The 21,012-nt window shown below is 49.5% G+C and overlaps 2 protein-coding genes across 8 annotated transcripts in view; one reads left to right on the top strand and one right to left on the bottom strand.

Annotated features, from left to right (window-relative positions):
* Positions 1-7,298, bottom strand: part of NNT (nicotinamide nucleotide transhydrogenase) — a 72,309-nt gene extending 65,011 nt beyond the window's left edge. Inside the window, exons 1-2 of one of the 6 annotated variants that reach the window (XM_090038038.1) lie at positions 7,145-7,298; positions 4,479-4,686 (exon numbers count right to left, since the gene is read on the bottom strand). In XM_090038038.1, coding sequence (XP_089894164.1) covers positions 4,479-4,629 — 151 coding nt within the window. In that variant the 5' untranslated portion in view covers positions 4,630-4,686; positions 7,145-7,298. The other 5 variants (XM_090038040.1, XM_090038041.1, XM_090038043.1 and 2 more) reach the window with 5 other exon arrangements.
* A 12,909-nt stretch (positions 7,299-20,207) lies between these two features.
* Positions 20,208-21,012, top strand: part of PAIP1 (poly(A) binding protein interacting protein 1) — a 44,722-nt gene continuing 43,917 nt past the window's right edge. The window contains exon 1 of one of the 2 annotated variants that reach the window (XM_090038035.1): positions 20,208-20,626. In XM_090038035.1, coding sequence (XP_089894161.1) covers positions 20,362-20,626 — 265 coding nt within the window. In that variant the 5' untranslated portion in view covers positions 20,208-20,361. The remainder of the gene's footprint in view (positions 20,627-21,012) is intronic. The other variant, XM_090038037.1, reaches the window with a different exon arrangement.

The raw sequence follows: 21,012 nt of genomic DNA, 5'->3' as shown, positions 1-21,012 counted from the left end.
CAGTCACATACATTTGGAACTACTTCAAAAGGGGAGAGGGAGCTGCTGGGGGAAGAGGGTGCATAGGAGGTGGACTCTGCTGGACAAATTTTTGGCAAACTGACCAGCATAGGTGCCTACGTTTGGATAGCAGGGGGAGGCCTAAGTAAGAGCAGATGCACAGCCCAAAACTCTGTCCCGGAGTTATAACCCAGAAGTCATTCCTTCAAAAAAAGGAAGCTGGTGACTCACTTCTTTTACGGCAAGAAGAGGAGGTGGCATTAGAAATGCTCCTAATAGCTCAGTGGTTAAAGTACTCGCCCAGTATGTGGAAAAATTGTATCATCACCCTGAATGTGGGTTTGTACATCTACATCAATTCCTCGGGAGTTAGAACACAGTTAGCTGTGCGCCCCATGGGGACAGAGATTCTCCAGGCCTCCTGCAAGCAGTCTCAATTTGCAAAACAAAACATGATTCACTGGGCAAGAAGAAGCATGACCCCTAAACCCAGGGGCTGGAGCACTCGCCTGGAAAGGGGAAACAGTTTGGATCCTTGCTCCAAGGAATGCAAGTTTAATGCAAGACTCCTGGGGAATTCTGACCCCTTGTCAAGAGACAGGTGCTAGGTTGCCTGGCCCTATCAAGAGGCAGCAGCTAGAATAAGCTTAAGCTTAAGAGGGAGATCCACAAAGCTTGTAGGTTTTTGCCAACAGCTGCCTAGGTGCCTGAAGTCCAGTTTCTGCAAAAACACTGCCATTTTAGCCAGAATGAACAGCTCAGTGCCTAAGTTGCTAACGTAAGCAAAGCCTGCAGCAACAGTGACACAATTTTTTCTAACAGCTGATCTTGCTGTTTTGTATAACATGAGGTTTATTTTGGCCCTCTTCCCAGATGACTTGTTCAAACCCTGTATAATCACCCTATTCCCAGCTGGCACTTCAGCAGGGGCAAAAACTGAACTGCTCTCTTACTCTACAGATGGCCCCTAACCCTTTACATCAAAACTGAGGTAAATTTGATGGAGCTGGTAGTAAGAGCTGATCCTGAGCCATGGATAAAGGACTTCAGTCTCTCAGCACCTCTTGGAAGCTCATGGAACTTTTTTAGTGCATCTAATATTCAATTACTAGATGCAGAAGCTTCTTGATGCACAGATTAGCCTTTAATTTCATTACCTAATAAGAGTTTTCCTTTAGTTGTTAATCAAGAAGGTATCCAAACTGTAATTGTAAAACCTCATAGCTCTCTGAAGCCTAACATCACAGAATCATAGAGAATTAGGGTTGGAAGAGACCTCAGGAGATCACCTAGTCCAACCCCCTGCTCAAAGCAGGACCATCCTCAACTAGATCATCCCAGACAAGGCTCTGTCCAGCCTCTCCAAGGATGGAGATTCTATAACCTCTCTGGGTAACCAGTGCTTCACCACCCTCCTAGGGAGAAAGTATTTCCTAATATCCAACCTAAACCACCCTTGCTGCAACTGGAGACCATTGCTCCTTGTTCTGTCATCTGCCACCACTGAGAACAGTCTAGCTCCAATATATCAATACATACATAAACAAATAAAAATAATGTATTTTAAATAAGTCAACATTTTTGTTGATGTAATACTAGAAAACAGCAAACAATTGCTCATTGAGGAGATTTTCAAACTGCAAGTGTCCCAAGAAAGTCTCAGTAAGGAAACAAAGTAAGCATGGGTGACTGGTGCCTCCCAAGTCGGGGGGGGGGGGGGCACCAGACTGCTGACAGGGGGAGGGAGGGGAGAAGAGTCCCCCAGCAGCCAATCGCCAGGCCAGCAGCAAAACCAGAAGTGCACTTCCGGTTTCACAGCTGGTGCTTCCAGGGGGTACACACGCACTCACCTTGTACCCCGTATGTCACTAATGACAGTAAGTAGGGAAACTGGATTTCCAAACCTTTAAAAGCTGTCAAGTAATAATTATAACTCTCTAGCAATAGTATACTTTCTGCTTACCTCCCACGTAAAAAAAAAAAAAAACACCGAGTAGGTTAATATGCAAAGCTAACAGGAAAAGCTGGAAGGACCAAGGTAGAAAATAATTTTAAAAAATAAAAACAAACAATCTAAATTCAATCTCAGAGAGTGTTCTTCTGCAAAGGAATACCAAAAAATGTTATAAGTTTTTGGGAGGACATGGGAGGGAAGTTCTGACTACATGCTGTGTCTTTACACTGCAGAAAGAGGTGGTGATTACTTTAACTAGTTACTAATTTATTCTAACATCAGCTTCAGAAGAAGCTGCTCACCTGGTCTCAGTTTGGAAGTAAGATGAGGAGATATTCTGAAGAAAGGGTGGTGTGCTGAAGACAAAAAATATGAATGGTGTCGTAGGTAGATCAGATGCTTCTGTTCAACCTTATTATAAGTACAAGGGACACAAGGATACTGAAAAGTAACAAATCTAGCTAGAAGAAAATATTCAGTTTATAAACAACTAACAACTGGCCAGTAGAAACCATCATCTTAAAGAGTATCCTGGTTAAGACCTTATCAGGGATTAGGAAAAAAATCTGAAAGGGAAGAAGGAAGCTTCAATACAAGAAGGATTTCTAAATAAAACTAAGATATTTGGGAAGAATATACACAATTGTACTCCAAGACAGAAGCCAGTCGCTAAGGAACGGGATGAAGGTTGGAATACACTTCCTCTGCAAGCAAGTTATTCCATAACTGCCTACTGCAGGGTATTTTGCACCTTTCTCTGTAGCATCTGGTACTGTCCACTGATGAAGACGGGATACTGGATAGATCACTGTTTTGCTCCAGTATGGCAATCACTACATTCCTAAGAGATGAAGAAAATGGCAACCAAAAAAGTGACACAGAAACAACCATGTTCTAAGTTTTTTGTTTTATTTTGTTTTTAACTTTCAACTGATTTCTGAAGACTGGAGTCTTTTCACCAGCAGTTGCACAGTAAACACTGTTGACTACTGCAAGTGTCAGAAATTTGTTTATGTATTCTAGTGGCAATTTGTTAGAAGTAAATTTCTACCCCATTTATCACACTAGGAGCTTTAAAAAGAGATGTCTAGTTTACCCCAGGTCTAACTGTGCCAAGCTCTGACCTGCATCAAAATAGGTGCAGACAATCATTTAGGGTAAAAATAGATGCTAGGATTCTACAGACTTACAAACCCTTTTCCCACTTTAGGTACCTGTGAAATATCTTAAGTAACATTTTTTGCCCATTACCTATAATGAACTAAGTTAATGGCCATTCAAACTGTGTGCATAACGGACTGTCTGAATGCAAGTCAATGCGTGGGACAATCAGACTGGGTAAACCAAAGGTCTGCTTTTACTCTTGTACAGGCAGCCTGAATGGCAATTAACTCAAATTATCCCAGACTGCCGTGTGTGCGTGCATGTGTGGTGGGGGGCGGGGGTTGGATTATATTAGTTCACATGCTTTTAAATGTCTTCATGGAACTCCTGATGCAAAGGTAAGCATTCAACAGAATGTCTAGTAACTAATACAAGTAATAGAACTAATAATAAACACACAGCAACTGGCTCCAATTTTTGTACCTCTGACTAGGTCTATTCAATAACAAAACTTGAATTAAACCATCCCAACAGACACTTTTTCCAAAATTACCAAATCCAATTCAGTTTTAATTAGTACGCTGCAAAAAAGGCAAGTGTAATTGGTAGACCAGTCCGAAGGCAGAACACACTGTTTACTTTAAAGCATAAAACCAAATATAATATTCAGATCAGATTTGAGTGGGGAATTCCTCCACATAACTTTTTTGTCTGAAAATGCCAATTCACCAGATATAGGCTCCTAGTAGTCCAAAAATTATCAGTAATGCTCAGACCAAAGTCTCTTAATAACCAAATGAGAAACTGTCCACATTTTCATCCACTGAACTCCCTTTGAAGGCCTAGAGTCATGGAAACATTTTTGTTCAGGAAAGTGCTTGAAGTTACAACCTTGTAGCACTAAAATATATTTGCTAGTATAACTATACCAGCAAACTCTCCTAACTAATAAACTCTTATTAGTCCCTTTGCTGTTAAAGTTTCCACCAGTTCCCTGAATGAAGTCATACTAGCAAAAGAATTTCTTACCTATATGACTTTTACTGGTCTTAGTCTAAATTGCCATTTTTTATCATTTCTAAACAAAGCAATGCTGTCAATATTTAAACGTAGACTGTGCCTTAAACTGCATTTGCTTATTTTCCTAAGTCAAGGTAATCCTGCAGGAATTCTGAACAGACTCCAACACTTTGTCCCCAGTCTTTTTTTTTTTTTTTTTTTTTTTTACAGCAGTCTGTAAGCAAATGCAAAGTTGTGGAGTCATAGAGCTACCAGAAAAAGCCAATTCCTACAATTTAAGGCTTCGAATTTTTAAGAAAGATACACCAGGTTAGGAAGCTTTCTTGATATCTCCCTTTGTTTTGAGGGAGAAGAAAGCTGGCAATTTTACAAGCTTTAAAAAAAATACATGTAAACTTACCTGGCTTGATGGGTGCTTGACACCAAAGTACCTGGTGGGTTTGGAATGTTCGCAAACACGGGATCTTCACAGTCCGGATCTTGTGTAACATCACATTGCTAAAGAGAGGATTTGAGCAGCCAGAGACCACCACACGCAAGAGGCTCGCCATATTGCCTGGAATCTTCTGGCAAGAACTGTCACACGTGGAATCCCAGCCGTAGTCCTGCTGTGCACAGAAATACCAAACACACATTATTAATGGTACTCGGGATGAATCAAGTTAACTCAGGTATTTATTTCAGGTGATATAAGCCACATAAGAAAGACATTTTCTTTCCAACTAGAAAGAGTCCACTTTTCCCAAAAGGAATTAAGGGAAAACTGACAGTTGATAGGAATGACAGTATTAGTCCACATACCTAACATTTTACAGATATTAATTTAAGCTTCCAACAGCTAATAAGCAGTGTAGGTTTTACTCTCCTTTAGATTAAGAGCAGTAGTTCTCAATTTTTTCAGTCATGGAAACCCCTGTTTAAAATCAAGACACTGCTTTCCCCCACGAGAATTCCAGTTTTTAGTTTTCACCCATTTTTTGACTATGGAAAAATACAGCAATTTTTTTATTGCACGGAACTCGAACGGTCACAACGGGTTAAAAATGTTCTGACACTACAGGTTCTTTTTTGAAATTGTGGGGTTTATCTTGTGAATCATGTTAGCACTGCTAGGTGTGCTAATACTGCAAGACAGCCCATAGTACCCCTGAAAGAATCTCAAGGCCCTTTCAGGGTGGAACCACTTATTTAAAGAGACAAATGTTACCCGACTTGCCAAGGCCGTGAAGTTACAATGAGTATTAGAAAGAAAGCTTTTTAGTCACAGGTGTAAAAAACTGCCAGCCCCTCCTTAAGTATGGCATGTTTACATGCTTTGGTGAGCTACAGTGATGAAACTGGAATTTCATCAACACCAGCCTTTACTCTACTGGATATAATGATTTAGATACTGAACCATTCCCTGAGAGACACACCAATGGTAAAAAAAGCATCATATACTTATTTTCTGCTCACTTATGGCTGTCTCTAAACCAATTACTTCTTAGTCTCAAAGAATCTGAAATTTCAGATATGAAAGAATCAGAGGCTGTTCTAACGAGTCTAAGAGACCTAACTAATCACAGTAGAAATGCCTGTACATTATACAGAATTCTAACAGATGAGTTCAGTAGCATTCTTACTTGTTCACTCTCCCCCCCCAGGCTATCCAAAACATTACAGATAGATTTGTCACCACTGGCATGGTCTTTAATGATTAGGTAGGTCCAGTTTACAGCCTCCTCCTTAATTGTCCATTTGAAACCTGGATTTATGAAGGCACAGGTATTAAAAGACCCTGCAGCAGAGGAGTTCTGACATCAGTTGCATCATTTTTAGACTGACCACAACTAGTTGAGAAACTTGTTAGTTTTGCAGCACTGGCACTGATGTACTGCACACACATTACTCCCAGCACCTATCCACAGCCTCCAACATCTGCTCCTGGGGATTAAGGCTGCAAGAGCAGGTGCCCCTTTAAAGCCACCTGTCACAGTTACTACCGCACATTGCGGATCTCCCCCTGCCCGAGCGCCAAACGCAGCCCTGGGACACTAGACAAAGGTCTGCACGTTAAAGCAGTAGCTGGGAAGCTGCAGTAAAAGAATTACATGCAACATTTTAGATCTTTTTAATTTGATCTAACGCTATGCAAAGTGTGCAAGGACCCTGCTAAGAGATGCACAGCTTGCTGCCTCAAGCATCAGCCCAGCAACAGGCAGCTGCTGTTTCTAAGCAATTACCATAAATAGCAAACACTGTAGCTTGATCAGTGACAAAGTGCGCCTGCCACGTATTCACATAGGCACCACAAGGGAGAGCTGCCCCCTCCAAAAGGAAACCCACTTGGCCTCTACCACCTCTAGGTGCCCCAGAAGAAGGGTCCCGCTGACACTGACCAGATGCAACCCCCCGCGCCCTCGGCTCCCGTGGGCCGCTCACAGTGGGAAGCATTCCTCATGCCTTTCCCAGCACATAGAAGTGGCTGCTGGCCTTCGCTGTCCACCTTGCCATCCAAGGCCACGAATCCAGCCAGACCTGGCGCATTCGAGTCGCTTTTGGCTGCCGGAGAAGACATGCGTGTGAAGCAAGTCGCGTGGCTCAGACAGGAGCACGAGACTGCAAGTCAGCAGATCCCATTCATTCCCACTGCCACCAGCCTCCTCCTGGCTGACCTTGACCAAGGCCAGTGCCTCTACCCCTTCGCACCGCGGCTCTGCGCCAGGGGCTGGGAATCAGGCACCTGTCACCACCTCCCACGGGAGCTGCGCTGTGCTCCCAGCCGGTCCGTCGGTGACACGGCCCCGTGGGAGTGCCGGCTGCAGCTGCCCCGCACTCTCGGCGCGGGGGTCCCGCCAGGGCTGCAATGCCACGCGTGTGTCCGGGCACGAGGGGCTGCCCCGCTGCTGCGCTGCGACAAGGAAGGGCCGGGGCCCCGGCACCCTCCACCTTTGTCCTTCCAGGCTCCGCCGGGCGCCGCGAGCAGAGCAGCAGCCCCTGAGCCGCCCTCGAGAGAAGGAGAAAGCGAGAGGGCGGCGCCTGCCCCGCGCGGGGAGCGCACACGCACGACACCCCAACGGCACCCACCGGCCCCGCCGCCGCCCGCGCTGGTCCTCCGCTCCACCGCCTCCTGCGCCTGCGCCTCCAACCGGCGCGCGGAACCCCAGCCAGGGGCGGGGCCAAGACCCGGAAGCAAGCGTGAGCCGGCCCGGGGTGAGACAAAGAAGGTCACGTGATCCTGAGCGCCCCAGGCAGGGGGCGGAGCTAGTGGCGCGCGTGCTCTGTGAGTGGTGGTGCGGACAGAGGTGCTGGGCGCGCTGCTTTGTTGAGTGCTGAAACAGTCTGAGGGGTGCGGTGACTGAGCAAAGCAAGCTGGATACATGCTTAGCAGAGGACGGATTTCCAGCTTCAGCTTCCTCCGTGCAAAAATGAAGTTGACTTCCTACCTATGGGGGCTTTTTACCATCTTTAACTGCCTGAGCCTGAGGAAAGGTGTGTGAGCCCAAAAGCTTGCAGAAAAAAAAATATTTTTTTTGTTTTGCAATTTCTCAGTTATTCTAATAAAAGGTATCATCTGTGAACCAGAGCTCTAGGTTTTGCACATCTAACATGAAGTGTTAAAGGGAGCTATTTGGAATTTTCTCTGCCCGCCCATTCCCCGTGTTTGCAGTTGCACAATGTCTCTTGCCTCCTTTGTGACAGCCCTTTCAGTCTCTCTCTCCCTTCAGTTTTAATTTAGCCTCTGTCAAGAGCCTATTGCAAAACATCCAGAGATTTCATATGGAAAATGAGAGTTACTTGGTTGCATTTCCTGTTACTGAAGTGGGGCTGGAATGAAGACTCTTCACTAAAACTATGAGGCCTCTGTGCTGAAAAGAAATCCTCCCTGAGGCTAGACCTCTTTATACTTTCTGGGTCAGGTGTTCAAGAACAACACCCCACATGCAAACGTTGTCTTTACTATGTTATAGCTCCTGTCTGCTTGTGCAAGGGTCCAGGTAGAATCACATAAAAGAACACAGTGGGGGGTTGTGTACACAGGTTTCAAAAGGTGATCTGCTGTAATAGGTAAGTGATGGACAGAAGTGCTGATAAGAGACTGGTCTATTTCCTGGTCCCAGTGACCTGACATAGATTGCTGCTACAAAATACCTCACTCACATGACAGGGATCTGTATCCACTAACTCTAGTAGTCACATGTTCATTATTGTTTATCAGATATGCCATCTACCAAATATGTTGTCAGTAGTCATGGGTAAGAGTACACCATGCTTTAATTCTGAATATTACTGAAAAGTTTATGACATGTTACAATCCCCTGAGATAACCTGTTTATGTGGCAAGATTCATACAGAAAAAAATATAGTACGTAACATCTCTGTACCATCCTGCAGCACCTATCTACACAGAAAGTAAAATGTATACAATCCCTCACATCAAGCCTGATTAACCTATATCGCATGATCTCCCACAGTTTAGCAGCAGAAGTCAATTTTTACACCCAGGATTTAATTCAGTAGGTGCATTCATATCTTTTACCAGAGCCTTTGAAGAATAAACACATAATGCAACAAAGGTACATTTTCTGTTGATAATTAAGCCAGGGCTCAATATTATTAGCATGGGTAGGGTAAGACTTTGAGGTACAGTGTATGGTCTTGTAATTTGATCTTCTACTAAATGGGACCTGCTAGAACAGGGGTGGGCAAAATACAGCCCGCAGGCCAGATCCGACCTGCAAGGCAGGTTATCCAGCCCGCAGGGCCCCTAAAAAAATTTTGAAAATTAAAATTCATCTGTCCTTTGTCCCTGTTAAAAATGACAGAAACCTACGGCAGTAGGACCCAGGGGAAGCCAGGTGGGCTCCCACAACAGCACAACTGCCTAGCCCCCACCCCCCCAACTGGAAGCCACTGGGGCTTCTGGCCTGGGACCACGTGGCTGCACCAGCACAGGAAGCTCAGGTAAGGGGGTGGTGGGAAGGGCAAGGGAGGACGGGCAGAGAAGGAGCCTGGGGAAAAGTGGCAGGCACGGGCAGCCGCAGGCAGGCTGCAAGCTGCTGCAGCACCAGGCACGGGGCAGGCAAAGAGCTGCTTTTTCCCTCCATACTCAGCACCAGCTTGTAACCTGGCCCTGTGCTGGCTCTGGGCTCACCCATCAGGACTGTGGTGCGGTGGCAGCAGCTGCAGCCCCTCTGCTTGCCATGCCGGGCAGTGTTTGCTGCTGCTGCCCGCCTGGAGCTCATGCACTGGGCAGCACAGAGGTGGCAGTGGCAAACACTGCCCAGTGTGGCAAGTGGGGGGGGACCAAAGCTGCTACCGCCACAGTGCAGCCCCAACGGGCAAGCCTTAGAGCCAGGGCAGAGCCCAGGCTGGCTGCGGGGGTGGGTTACAAGCTGGTGCTGAATGCGAGGGGAAATCACCCTTTGCTCACCTTGTGCCCGGTGCCCCACACTGCAGCCACTCACAGCCCACATGGGGTGGCCTGTGCCTGTTCAGAACAGCCCTGCACTGGCTGCAAGTGGCTGCAGCAAGGAGCACTGGCCACAGGGCGGGGGAGGGGCCGCTTTTTCCCCGCTCTGTACCAGCTGTTTCCCTGCCGGCAAGCAGGGGGTCGGGGCTACATGCTGTCCCCCCACCTGTACTATGGGGCTGGGGGGCCAGCAGGAGCACAGAGCCCATACTGGTGTCCCAGGGCCAGCACCAGCAGGGCCCAGAGCAGGGGTACAGGGTCCCGGGTGGCAAGGGCTCTATGGAGCTGAGCCAGCTCCTCCCTCTCCCTAATGGTGCAGCCCAGCCTGGCTCTACAGACCCCTGCCAGGCTGCGCCCTACTCTGGGCCCCACTGGTGCTGGCCCTGGGACATTGGTCCTGAGATGGTGACCAGGTGGTAGGGCACCTGTGAAGGGGCAGGGCTACCCATGCAGCCCTCGACAGCCTGCCAAAACTGGGTAAGCGGCCCTCCACCCGATATAATTACCCACCCCGTGCTAGAATTAAAAAAAAAAGCAGACTGGCTTTTCCCCCGCTCAGGCCTGCTTCCCCACCACCCCCGCATTGGGCTCAGACCCGGTCCCCTCCCCACCCACATTGGACCTGAGCCCACTCCCCTCCCCCATTAGGCATGGGCTCACTCCCTACCCTGTGTTACCTGCAGGGAGCTGGGTGGGGGGCAAGGCCAGCCCTGCTGGCCTCCTCTCCCTCAAACTCTGCTCTGTTGCCACTGCCTCCAGGGAGGTGGGGCAGAGGCCAGACAGCTGGCCTTGCCCCACGCCTCTTCATCCCGTGTCCCTACCATCATGGCAGCGGACTGCCTTCTGTCAGAACACTTTTTCACACTCTGATTGGCTGTTTATCAGCCAGTCAGAGCACAAATAAAGTGTTACGGACAGACAGACAGACAGATTGAGGCTTTTAAAATATTAGAATTATTTCTATTGTCTGACATACCCATAAGCATTACACCAGGCTGCAGCTAGAGCCACACTGGGATACAGCCACATGAGAAGTTCAAATGATGACACATGAGTTCTGCCTGTATGTGCAGGAAATGCAAGATAAATTACATTAAGAAAAGACTTATAAAACAAATCAAGGAGGTAAGTTAGCAAAACAGAGCAATGTCCATTTCATAGGATCTGTGTCTAAAGACACCATTCATAAACAGACCTGATATTAACTTTAAATTAGATCATGCTATTAAGCTAAAATGGATTTGGAACAGAAATTAATATGATTTGTTCTGGAGTTCTGCCTGCAAAACTTTATAATATAGACTAGGGCTTATACGTCTGAGTCAGAACTTCAGGTAGGCATCTCCGTCTCCTTGGGATCCAGGAACCAGAAATCTCTTCTAGATGTAGGTTCCTACACCTACCCTTTCAAAGGAGTGACCAGAGCACACATTTGGAAAAAAACAACTAATATGGTGCTATCACTCACTTTTTAATAGAAAATGTGGAACACTTGCCAAGGATATGAAAGATCTGAGCTCAGTTCCCTTCCAGCCCTTTAGGCTGCATATAGAGCCTATCTGGTGTGACCTGTATGTGCGTGGGCTAGTCTGGGGTGTGCACTGCATGTGGCACCCATGCTGGACCAGTCCTGCATGCTAGATCCGCACTTACTGCCACTGGGCTCCCGCTGCTGCCAGCAGAGCCATGTCCCCCCGCACCTCACCCCTCCCCCCCGGCTGCCAGGGGCACACACTGTTCATGCATCCTGCATTGGTCCTATATGCCCTATGCCATGCCAGTCTGGAGCCAGTGCTCATTGCACACAGGGCAAGTCTTGGTGTGTGCTGTATGTGGTACCCTTCCCAGTCCAGCCCCACATGCTGGATCCAGAGATGGTCCAGATGGGGATCTATAGGCTATCCCCATGTGCCAGCTCCAGCATGCAGGGCCAGCCCATTGTAGGCACCACATGTAGCATATGCCTCAGACTGGTGTGGTATGGTCTGTGTAGCACATGCCCTGGACCAGCCCCACACACCACATTCTGGACATGGAGCTAGAGTGGGCAGGTGTTGCATGAGGCCCACAGGGCTGGCTGGAGCTCGTACATGCCTGCAAGCAGCATATACAACCAGTCCAGGGCACACTTTGCATGCAGTGCCTACACCAGACCAGCTCTGTGGGTCCAGTCTGGCCCACAGACCAACCCCACATCCTTCATTTAGCCTGGAAAGCCAAATTAGTTTAATACCCCTGCCCTAGATTTATTATGTAAAAGGTGGTTGTTACAGCTACTTCCCCAGCCATGCTTTAAAGAGGGTCCCACCCTTCCAGCGTGTTAGGCATGTTCTGAGCATGCCTATCAGCTCAGGGCCCCCTTGGAGCTGTTCTGTTTAATTTCTGAATTCCAGTGGGGTTTACATAGGAGCTAGGTTCCAAGCTATTCACATCTTGGCAATTCTGAGCATGTGTACACAGCAGGCATGCAGGTGCCTAGGGAAATTTCAGGTCAAACAAGGAGGTACCAAGTAACTTTAGAGCTAGGAAGCTGCTGAGCATGAGCATTTTGGATTTAGTCCAAAATCCACGTACATCCTAGTTCAGGTGCCTAAATCCTTTTTTGGGGGATTTGATCCCTGACTAATGTTATAGCTCCTTTGTCCCAATGCAAAGTACAGGGGTGAACATATGTCATGGAAGCAATATGGGATCAGAGTCAGATTACAGACTAGCAAACATCCATTAGACAGAAATAACTTTTAGTCCCTGCTATGGGGGGCAGAACTCTCACAGGTGACTGAAGGTCAAATGCCCTATGGCTCATTAACAACATCGCAAAGCATCTAGTTCCCCATAATGTTAGAACTTTGTTTTAAAGAACGGTTGAAATAGATTCACAGTTCCACAGACATTTAGAGCTAGAAGGGACCTTGTGAGATCATCGGCTCCAGCCCTCCTGCTCTAGGCAGGAAAGGCTGCTGTGGTCAAATAACCCCAGCAAGGTGTACATCCAGTCTATTCCAGAGCCTGTTCCCATTAACAGTGAAGAAGTTTTTCCTTATATCCAGTCTGAAACCTCCTTCAAGGAGTTGATGACTGTTGCTCCTGGCTTTCTCCTGGGGTGCTTTGGTGAATAGTTGTTCACCTAGCTCTGATGCTCTCCCCTGAAATATCTGTAAGCTGCCACCAAATCCCTCCAAAGTCTTCTCTTTTCTAGGCTGAACAATCCCATATTTGTCAGCCTTTCCTCATATGGCTTATTAAATATTATTGACAGTTCACTGTTTCTTAAAACCCCAGTGCCCAGAGGCAAATAATTGAGACTTGTCAAGTACAAGTTAACAACAGTGCTGTACGCACACCCTTGTCTGTGCCCCATCCAGATCACTTGAGCCCCCCACACGGGAGAAACTAACCTTGAATTGAATATAACCCAGTGCTATGACGTCAAAAAAGATACCGTACCTATGGTAACGAGATAAAAATGAGGTTCCAAATTAGCTGTCTTTAATGAAACTGTAAAATCAGAATAATGTGCCGTGCTCGCCCTCTTATGACCAAACAGGCTCAGTACCACCCAAACGAAAAGAACCCCCCCCCCCCCCCCCCCCGTCCTAACAGCTGAGCTGACAGGAAAGAAGAGCCTGTATTGAAACCTGAGCAGACAAAGAAGAATCCGTTTGTGGTCATGATTGGCTGACACAAAGTAAAACCAGATAAGAAAAGTTATAAAAAAGTTTCCCCGTCCTTTGTTCAGGGAGACTGTCATTCATCGGTAACTTGAGCCGGACTCATAGTTACCCCCGGGCTGATCACCCATCATCTCCCGCTGACGCTCCCCAGGCGTAACAACCACCCCTGTACCCGTACCGAGTAAATTAGCTTGAAAGCTGCCGAGCCGCTACTGGAAACACAGTGTAACTTGTAACTCCTGCGTTCCAGTCACCATCATTAAGGGATGTAAGTCAATAAAACTCCTTTTTATAACCATATACGTCTCGTGCCTTCCTCATCCCATAAATCCAGATCTGTCACGAACCGGAGGGGGCTGCATAGCTCCTCTCAGTGCGGGACAAGACTCTCAACTAACTTCACAAAAATATGTTCTTAGCTCTCATAGTTGCAAAATAGTTTTAAGTTTGAATTTGGAGTATACTTTATAAAAGGTCTGGGGTTATTGATATGGATTAAATCAAGTTGTGAAGATTCTGGGAGTTTACGCGGATGTAGTCTTTTGCTTCTGGGAAATGAAAGTAAAATCTTCCACAGGTTGCTGTTAGTCTCTGTTTTGTAATACCTTGTATTTCCTCCCAATAGCGTAAATACAAACAGCAAAAAATGTAATATGAAAATACATCTGTAGTCTCTTCTAAATAAAATGTTTTGCAAAAGTTTTTCAGCAACTACTCCAGCGTTTTTTAAATAACTTTCTTAAACGTGTATAATTTTTTCATACTTTGAACCCACAGCACTCTTCCACTTCTACTCTAAGAGTAACAAGTAAGAGAATGTGCAAGAGGCAAAGATTTTTGTGGGTGAAATTTTTATTGGACCATAGTTTCATAGTTTCTAGGGTCGGAAGGGACCTGAACAGATCATCTCATCCGACCCCCTGCCATGGCAGGAGAGAGCACTGGCGTCAAACGACCCCAGCAAGGTGTTCATCTAACCTCCTCTTAAAAACCCCCAGGGTAGAAGCCTGCACCACTTCTCTTGTGGAAGTTGGTTCCAGACCCTAGCCGCCCTGACCGTGAAGTAGCGCCTCCTGATATCTAACCTAAACCTACCCTCTGCCAGCTTGTGACCATTATTCCTGGTCACTCCAAGTGGTGCTTGGGGGAACAGTGACTCCCCCAATGCCTGCTGATCCCCCCTGACTAGTTTATAACAGGCCACAAGATCCCCCCTCAGCCTTCTTTTTTGGAGGCTGAACAGGTTCAGGTCCCTGAGCCTCTCCTCATAGGGCCTGCCCTGCTGTCCCCTGATCATGTGAGTGGCCCTTCTCTGGACCCTCTTCATGCTGTCCACATCCCTCTTGAAGTGTGGCGCCCAGAACTGGACGCAATACTCCAGCTGCGGCCTGACCAGTGCTGCATAGAGGGGGAGGATCACCTCTTTGGACCTGCTCGAGATGCATCTGTGGATGCATGCCAAGGTGCGGTTGGCCTTCCTGACTGCCTCCCCACACTGTCGGCCCATGTTCATCTTGGAGTCAATGATGACTCCAAGATCCTTTTCTGCCTCCGTACTGACAAGAAGGGAGTTCCCCAACCTGTAGGCATGGAGCCAGTTGTTCCTCCCCAGGTGCATCACCTTGCACTTGTCAGTGTTGAACCCCATCCTATTCTCATCCACCCACCCTTGTAACCTGTCTAAGTCTGTTTGTAGCCTGTTGCTTCCTTCTAGTGTGCCCACGTCCCCCCACATCTTAGTGTCATCAGCAAATTTGAACAGGGTGCTTTTTACCCCCTTGTCCAAATCGCTGATGAAGATGTTGAACAGTGCGGGCCCGAGGACCGAGCCCTGCAGAACCCTACTGCCCACGCCCTTCCAGGCTGAGAAGGACCCATCCACTACCACCCTCTGGGTGCGGCCCTCCAGCCAGTTGGCGACCCATTTGACTGTGTGGGTGTCTACACCACAGCCCCCCAGTTTCTTAATGAGAACAGGGTGAGAGACAGTGTCAAAAGCCTTCCAGAAGTCCAGGAAGATTATATCCACTGCTACCCCTGCATCTAATGGTCTGGTGATCTGATCGTAAAAGGCCACTAGGTTGGTCTGACAGGACCTGCCACTTATGAACCCGTGTTGGTTGCCCCTAAGCATGCAGCCTCCTGTTGGCCTCTCCTGGATGTGTGCCAGAATAATTTTCTTGAACAGCTTGCCTAGGATCGAGGTAAGACTAACTGGCCTATAGTTTTCCGGGTCCTCCTTCCTCCCTTTTTTGAAGATGGGAACCACGTTGGCCCTCTTCCAGCCCTCTGGCACCACTCCAGAGCACCACGAATGCTCATAAAGCTGTGCCGGGGTCCTGCAATGACCTCGGCCAATTTCTTTAGAACTCTAGGGTGGAGATCGTCCAGACCGGCAGACTTGAATACGTCCAGCCCCTCCAGAAGCTCTCTAACTAAATCCTCTCTAACCCTTGGCCCAGGTGTGCCTCCCCCGGGGCCCAAGGGGGGCCCAGCAGGGAGATGGCTGTTCTGGTCCCTACTTAGGAAGACGGAGGCAAAGAAATCGTTAAACATGTTAGCTTTGTCATCTGGTGTGACGACCAGATTTCCCGACGTGTCCTGCAAGGGCCCCACATTACCTGGGACCTTCTTTTTGCCCCCTATGTATTTACAAAAGGACTTCTTATTGTCCTTAATCCGGGAAGCTAGTCCCAGTTCCATCTCTGCCTTGGCATTCCTAACTACCCCCCTACATCCCCAAGCAACTGCAGAATAGTCCTCCCTGGTGATGACCCCTTCTTTCCATTGGGTGTACGCCTCCTTTTTAGCAAGGAGACACTCCTGGACGCTTTTGGTGAGCCATGGAGGCTTGTGTGCTCTCCTGCTCCCTTTGATCCTCATTGGAATTACCTTTCTTTGGGCTTGGAGGATCGTCTCCTTAAGGAGCGACCACTCTCCTTGGACACCTGGCTCCCCTCCCCTCTGGGACCTCAGCGCTTCTCCAACTATCCTCCTTAGTTCGCTGAAGTTTGCCCTCCTAAAATCTAGGGCCGCTGCCTTACTGCATGCCTTTGCCACCTTGCACTGGATGATGAATTCCAGCAGGCCATGATCGCTGTCGCCCAGGTGATTGAGTACCCGCAGCCCCCTCACCAGGTCATCACCCATGGCCAGCACTAAGTCCAACAAGGCGTCCCCCCCAGTGGGGCTGTGCACCTCCTGGGTTAGATGGAGGTCCTGCACTCTAAGAACCTACGTGAGCGTTCAGACCTGGCTGACTGCTCTTCCCAGCAGATGTCTGGGAAGTTCAGGTCCCCCATGACTACCACATCCTTAGCCTTCACTATCTCTGTGAGCTGACCCAAGAATTCCTGGTCAAGCTCTTCTCCCTGGTTGGGAGGTCTGTAGTAGACTCTCACCGTTAAGTCTTTTTCCCCTCGGCTGCCTTGTACTCTAACCCAAAGCATTTCAGAGTGCCCCTCCTCTGACTCCTTACTAATTGACAAGGATGTATATTCCTCCTTAATATAGACTGCTATGCCCCCACCTCTGTTTCCTATCCTGTCACTCCTGACCAGCTTCATACTTAGGATAGACTTAAGTAGGCTTTCAAATGCAAAGCATTGTTCTTCCAGTAGGAAGTGTGTCTAAACACCAGCATAAGAATATGGCCTGGCAACCCATGATGTCTGCTGCATGTAGAGGCAGCAGATGCCAGTTGTTGCTGCTCCTGTGATCATAGTTGCACAGTTATGCAAAAGCCAGTTTTTTTACCTCCCAGCCCCACCAGCACCCTATTGCCCCACTCTAGTTACACCACTATTTTTAAGTCTATTCCAATCGTGCTATTAGTTATATAATAATAAAAGATATCACCTACAAAAATCCTTGCTTGCATATGTCCTGGACTATCACTAAAACATCACTCCAACGGTAGGTGAGAGAGTAAATATTCTTCAGAGGGAGCATCCCATACACACATTGCTAGTGGTTTGCCCAAACATTTGGGAGAGGCAATGGAACTGGGGGCATCAGGATTCTTGGTTGCTCCCCCTGGCAATCCTGTAAGCAAATTGTGATCTAGAGCAGTAGTTTTCAACTTGTGGTCCATGTCTAAGGGATCTGTGAAAGATGACTAGGATCAATCAAAAGCATGTGAATACCCACACTTACAATAAAAAAGGGGTTCACACGTCTGTTCAAATTTTATTTAGGGATCCTCAAATGAAAAAGCTGAAAACCACTGACCTAGAATACATCTGGATGTTGCTATACCCATGCTTGGGTCATTTGTGGAGACTGGAACCTTTAGCTATAAACAAGTCTTAAACCATGTAAACATGAGGAACCGTATCACCAAGAACTTTTCCTATGTGGAAAATGTTTGCTAAACAGATATAATTATACCATTATGACCTACCATCTAATCATTTTTATCCTTTCCTACACAAGCTTTTATGGTTTAATTTCTATTAAACCACAAAATATCTTGTCTATGTTCTCCTATATAGAATAAAGCAGTGATTCCTAACCAGGGTAGCTTAGGGTGCTACCAGAATGATCCGGGTGCTACCAGAATGATCTTCTAGGTATGAGGGGATAAGCCAGAAGTGAGGAGATAAGCAGATAAGTGCAGGCTCAGGTTTGTGTCTGCCTGGCAGCTCCCCTATCCCCATTGTCCAGCCCCTCTGCACTGCGATATATAATTTAGTTTTTGAAAGTGGGTGCCACTCAATTCACAGTTCTGGAGTGGGGCCTCGAGTCCAAAAAGTTTGAGGGCCACTGGACTAGAGAGGTAATTAGCTGTGTTAGTCTAAAGTCAGGCAGAAGACAGGGTAGATTTGCACCTTACTTGCATCTGGTGAGGCAAGCTGCTGCTTACAAAAGCTTATGTATCTCTAATGTGGTTAGTTTACAAGGTCCAAATCTACCCTGCCTATATGGAATAGGCCTCCCCCTTTAGCAGCATAAGCACATATATTTTGTTCTAACTACAGGGATAAAATATATCACACCCCTCAGCCAACACAGTTGCATCAGCACTGCATCTAGACAAGGCCTAATCCTGGGATCAGTGCCTCTGTGGGCAGTTTGCCTACATGAGGGTATGCTGTTAGTGTGTGTTTAAAAAGCTTGTCCACCCAGGCAGGGCTGTGATGCGGAAATCATAGAATCATAAGTCAGGCTGGAAGAGACCTCCAGAGGTCATCTAGTCCAACCCCCTGCCTAAAACAGGATCATCCCTTCACATCATCCAAACCATCCAACAGAAATGGGATCTAACCTCTTTGTAAAATTACAGTCAAAGCTGACACAAGACCCAACACCGGGGTGGGCAAAATACAGCCCACAGCAGACTCTGTTTCCCAAAAGCTTTTGCAGCTGTGGCTCCTGGCTGCTGCCATAGGACCCAGGCCTGCTGCCTTGGCATCCGGTCCATCTGCTCCATACCCACTGCTGGGGGCAGGGCACAAGGCCAGATGGCTGGAATGGGTCTGCACCAAAAACAAGACAGGCAGGTGGGCCCAGAGAGACCCCAGGATCTTGGGACAGTGGCAGCATGGGCCAGGGCAGAGCTGCAATCCACTGCCCATATGCCCCTGCAACAGGCATGGATTCCATGGAGAGGCACATGCAGGCAGCAGACTGCAGCTCTGCCCCAGTCCTGCACTGTCACCACCACAAAATCACAGCCCTGGCCCCAGACAACACCCCACCCGGTCTCCATGGAGACCCCAGGTGATACCGCAGCGCTGGGGCACAGCTGGGATCCGCTGCCCACATGCCCCTGAGGTAAGCATGGTTTTCCACAGGCAGGGGCATTCGGAAAGCGCGTCGTCCCGCGCTGTCACCGCCCCAAGATCTGAGGTTTTCCCCGCCAGCCCGCTGGGAGCCTTACAGCTTGGGCAGGGGGAGCTGGATCTGGGGCCAGGATCCTGGCGCACTAATAGCGTGGGTCCAGGGCCAAGCCGCAATATGCTGCTTGCACACCTCTGCCCACAGACCATGCACCTGTCACAGGGGTGTGCAGGCAGCGAATCAGGGCTCTGCCCCGGGCCCGCGCTGTCATCACCCTGAGATCCCAGGGTCTGCCAGGCCCTGCCTACCAATCTGTCCTGACCTGCCCCCAGCAGTGGGTCTAAGGTGGACAGACCCTGGTGCCTGAGCAGCAGGGCTGAAGGAGCTGCGGCCAGGGCTGCCAGGAAATGAAGTCTGGAGGATCCACCATTGTGCCCACCCCTGCCTGACGTGCTAACGTGTCACAGGTAAAGCAGGGAGACCATGCGTGCTGCGTCTCTGAAGTCAGCCGCTGTGACAGTTGGGGCCCCTTAGATGCTGTAACCCCCTCCCGGCCAGCTGAGTTGCTTTGCATCATTGGTGAGTCTTTGGGCAGAGGGACCCAGTGCTGCCCATCTTCTCTCCAGGTAGGGATGGCCCCTTGGCTCTCAGGTTGCTCCTCTACCCTTTCACAGGTCTTGTTTTCAGTCCTGCTGGATGTCCACACGCCTCCTCGCCCAGGCTAGCTCAGGGGGTGCCGGTTTGGTCGCTGACAACCCGACCAGGGAACAGGCTGTGCTGGTTCACATGGTACCAGATCACAGTACCCCAACAGGACTGGCCACAGTGAAGGGGTAATACCCGCTCAATTGATTTCTGCCTCGGCTAGAGGAGGTCAAAACTCCCGCCGGCCTGCACCCATCTGCCATGGGGTCACCTTCCTTCCCTCCCAGTCTAGCAGTGGGTTTGATCCTGAGCGGAGGGGCAGGACTAGCCAGGAACCTGCCTCCAACCCCCGCGTCCTAGTCCCAGGGGTCAACACCCCGGGCCCCTAAGGGAGGCCTCAAGCCCTGGCGGGGGGAGTAAGCAGCGCAGCGCGGCGACAGGGACAGGGACGGGGACGGGGTGGCCGCACTGAGGAGGAGGCCGCGGGCCGCGGTGCAGCGCGAGGCGGGGCCCGGGCACCTAGGCCGCGGCGGCGGGTTGCGGTGGAGGCGGGCGGGGCCGGCAGGGGGCGCTGCTGCCTGGCTGGGTCGGGCGGTGAAAGCGAAAGTGCGGTGCTCGGGCTGCGGCCGCCGTCAGTAGGGAGCTGCCCCGGCTCGGCCCCGCGCCGCCTCCCCACCCCCCCCCTCGGGCCCGGGGCCCTCCCATGCGGGCGTGAGCGGCGCGGGCCGAGCATGGCGGACTGCTTCGACCGGGCGCCGGGGGCCGGCCGCGGCCAGGGCCAGGGCCGGGGCCGGGGCCGGGGCCGCGGGGCGGGCTCGGCGGAGAGCGGCGGCAGCGGGGCCCGCCTCGCAGCCTTCCCCGGGCCGGACGCGGCGCACAAGCCGGGCTTCCTGCAGCAACAGGAGCCGCTGCGGCCGCCCAAGACGGCGCCGCCGGGCACCGGCCTCGCAGGTACCGCGGCGCCCCGGAGCCCCAGGCCGCAGGGAACGCCGGCAGGTAACAAAGGGCCGAGGAGCCGTGGGGGGACAAGGGGGAGCTGCTGGCTCGGCTGCGGCTCGGCTCGGCCTCGTCCTACACTGAAGAGAGCGCTTTAAAACGTGCCCCCCGCCCCCTTGCTGGGTCAATGCGGGCCCCATGGCCACTTTCTTGACAGGATCCTTTCTGTAGAGGTCTGTCAGGTGCCCAGCCCTTGGTTTTCTTGTTCTCCATGCCTATAGAAAGCTGTGAAATGCAGTTGGGGGGCAGGGATCTATAGAGCTCCATGTGTTTTTTATGGCATTTTGTTTTTAATAAGGAAGGTAGAGGTCCACGCTGATGCCAGGTGTGCCTTGAATCCCGCAGGCGTCCGCACTTGACTCCCCTGAGGGGTCTCACTGAGGGCT

The sequence above is a fragment of the Crocodylus siamensis genome, chromosome 3 (genome assembly GCF_052110815.1).
Source record: "Crocodylus siamensis isolate JL-2025a chromosome 3, ASM5211081v1, whole genome shotgun sequence".
In the NCBI taxonomy this organism is placed as follows: domain Eukaryota; kingdom Metazoa; phylum Chordata; order Crocodylia; family Crocodylidae; genus Crocodylus; species Crocodylus siamensis.
The sequence above is the reverse complement of the archived record's forward strand: the minus strand, read 5'-3'. Positions and strand labels throughout refer to the sequence as shown.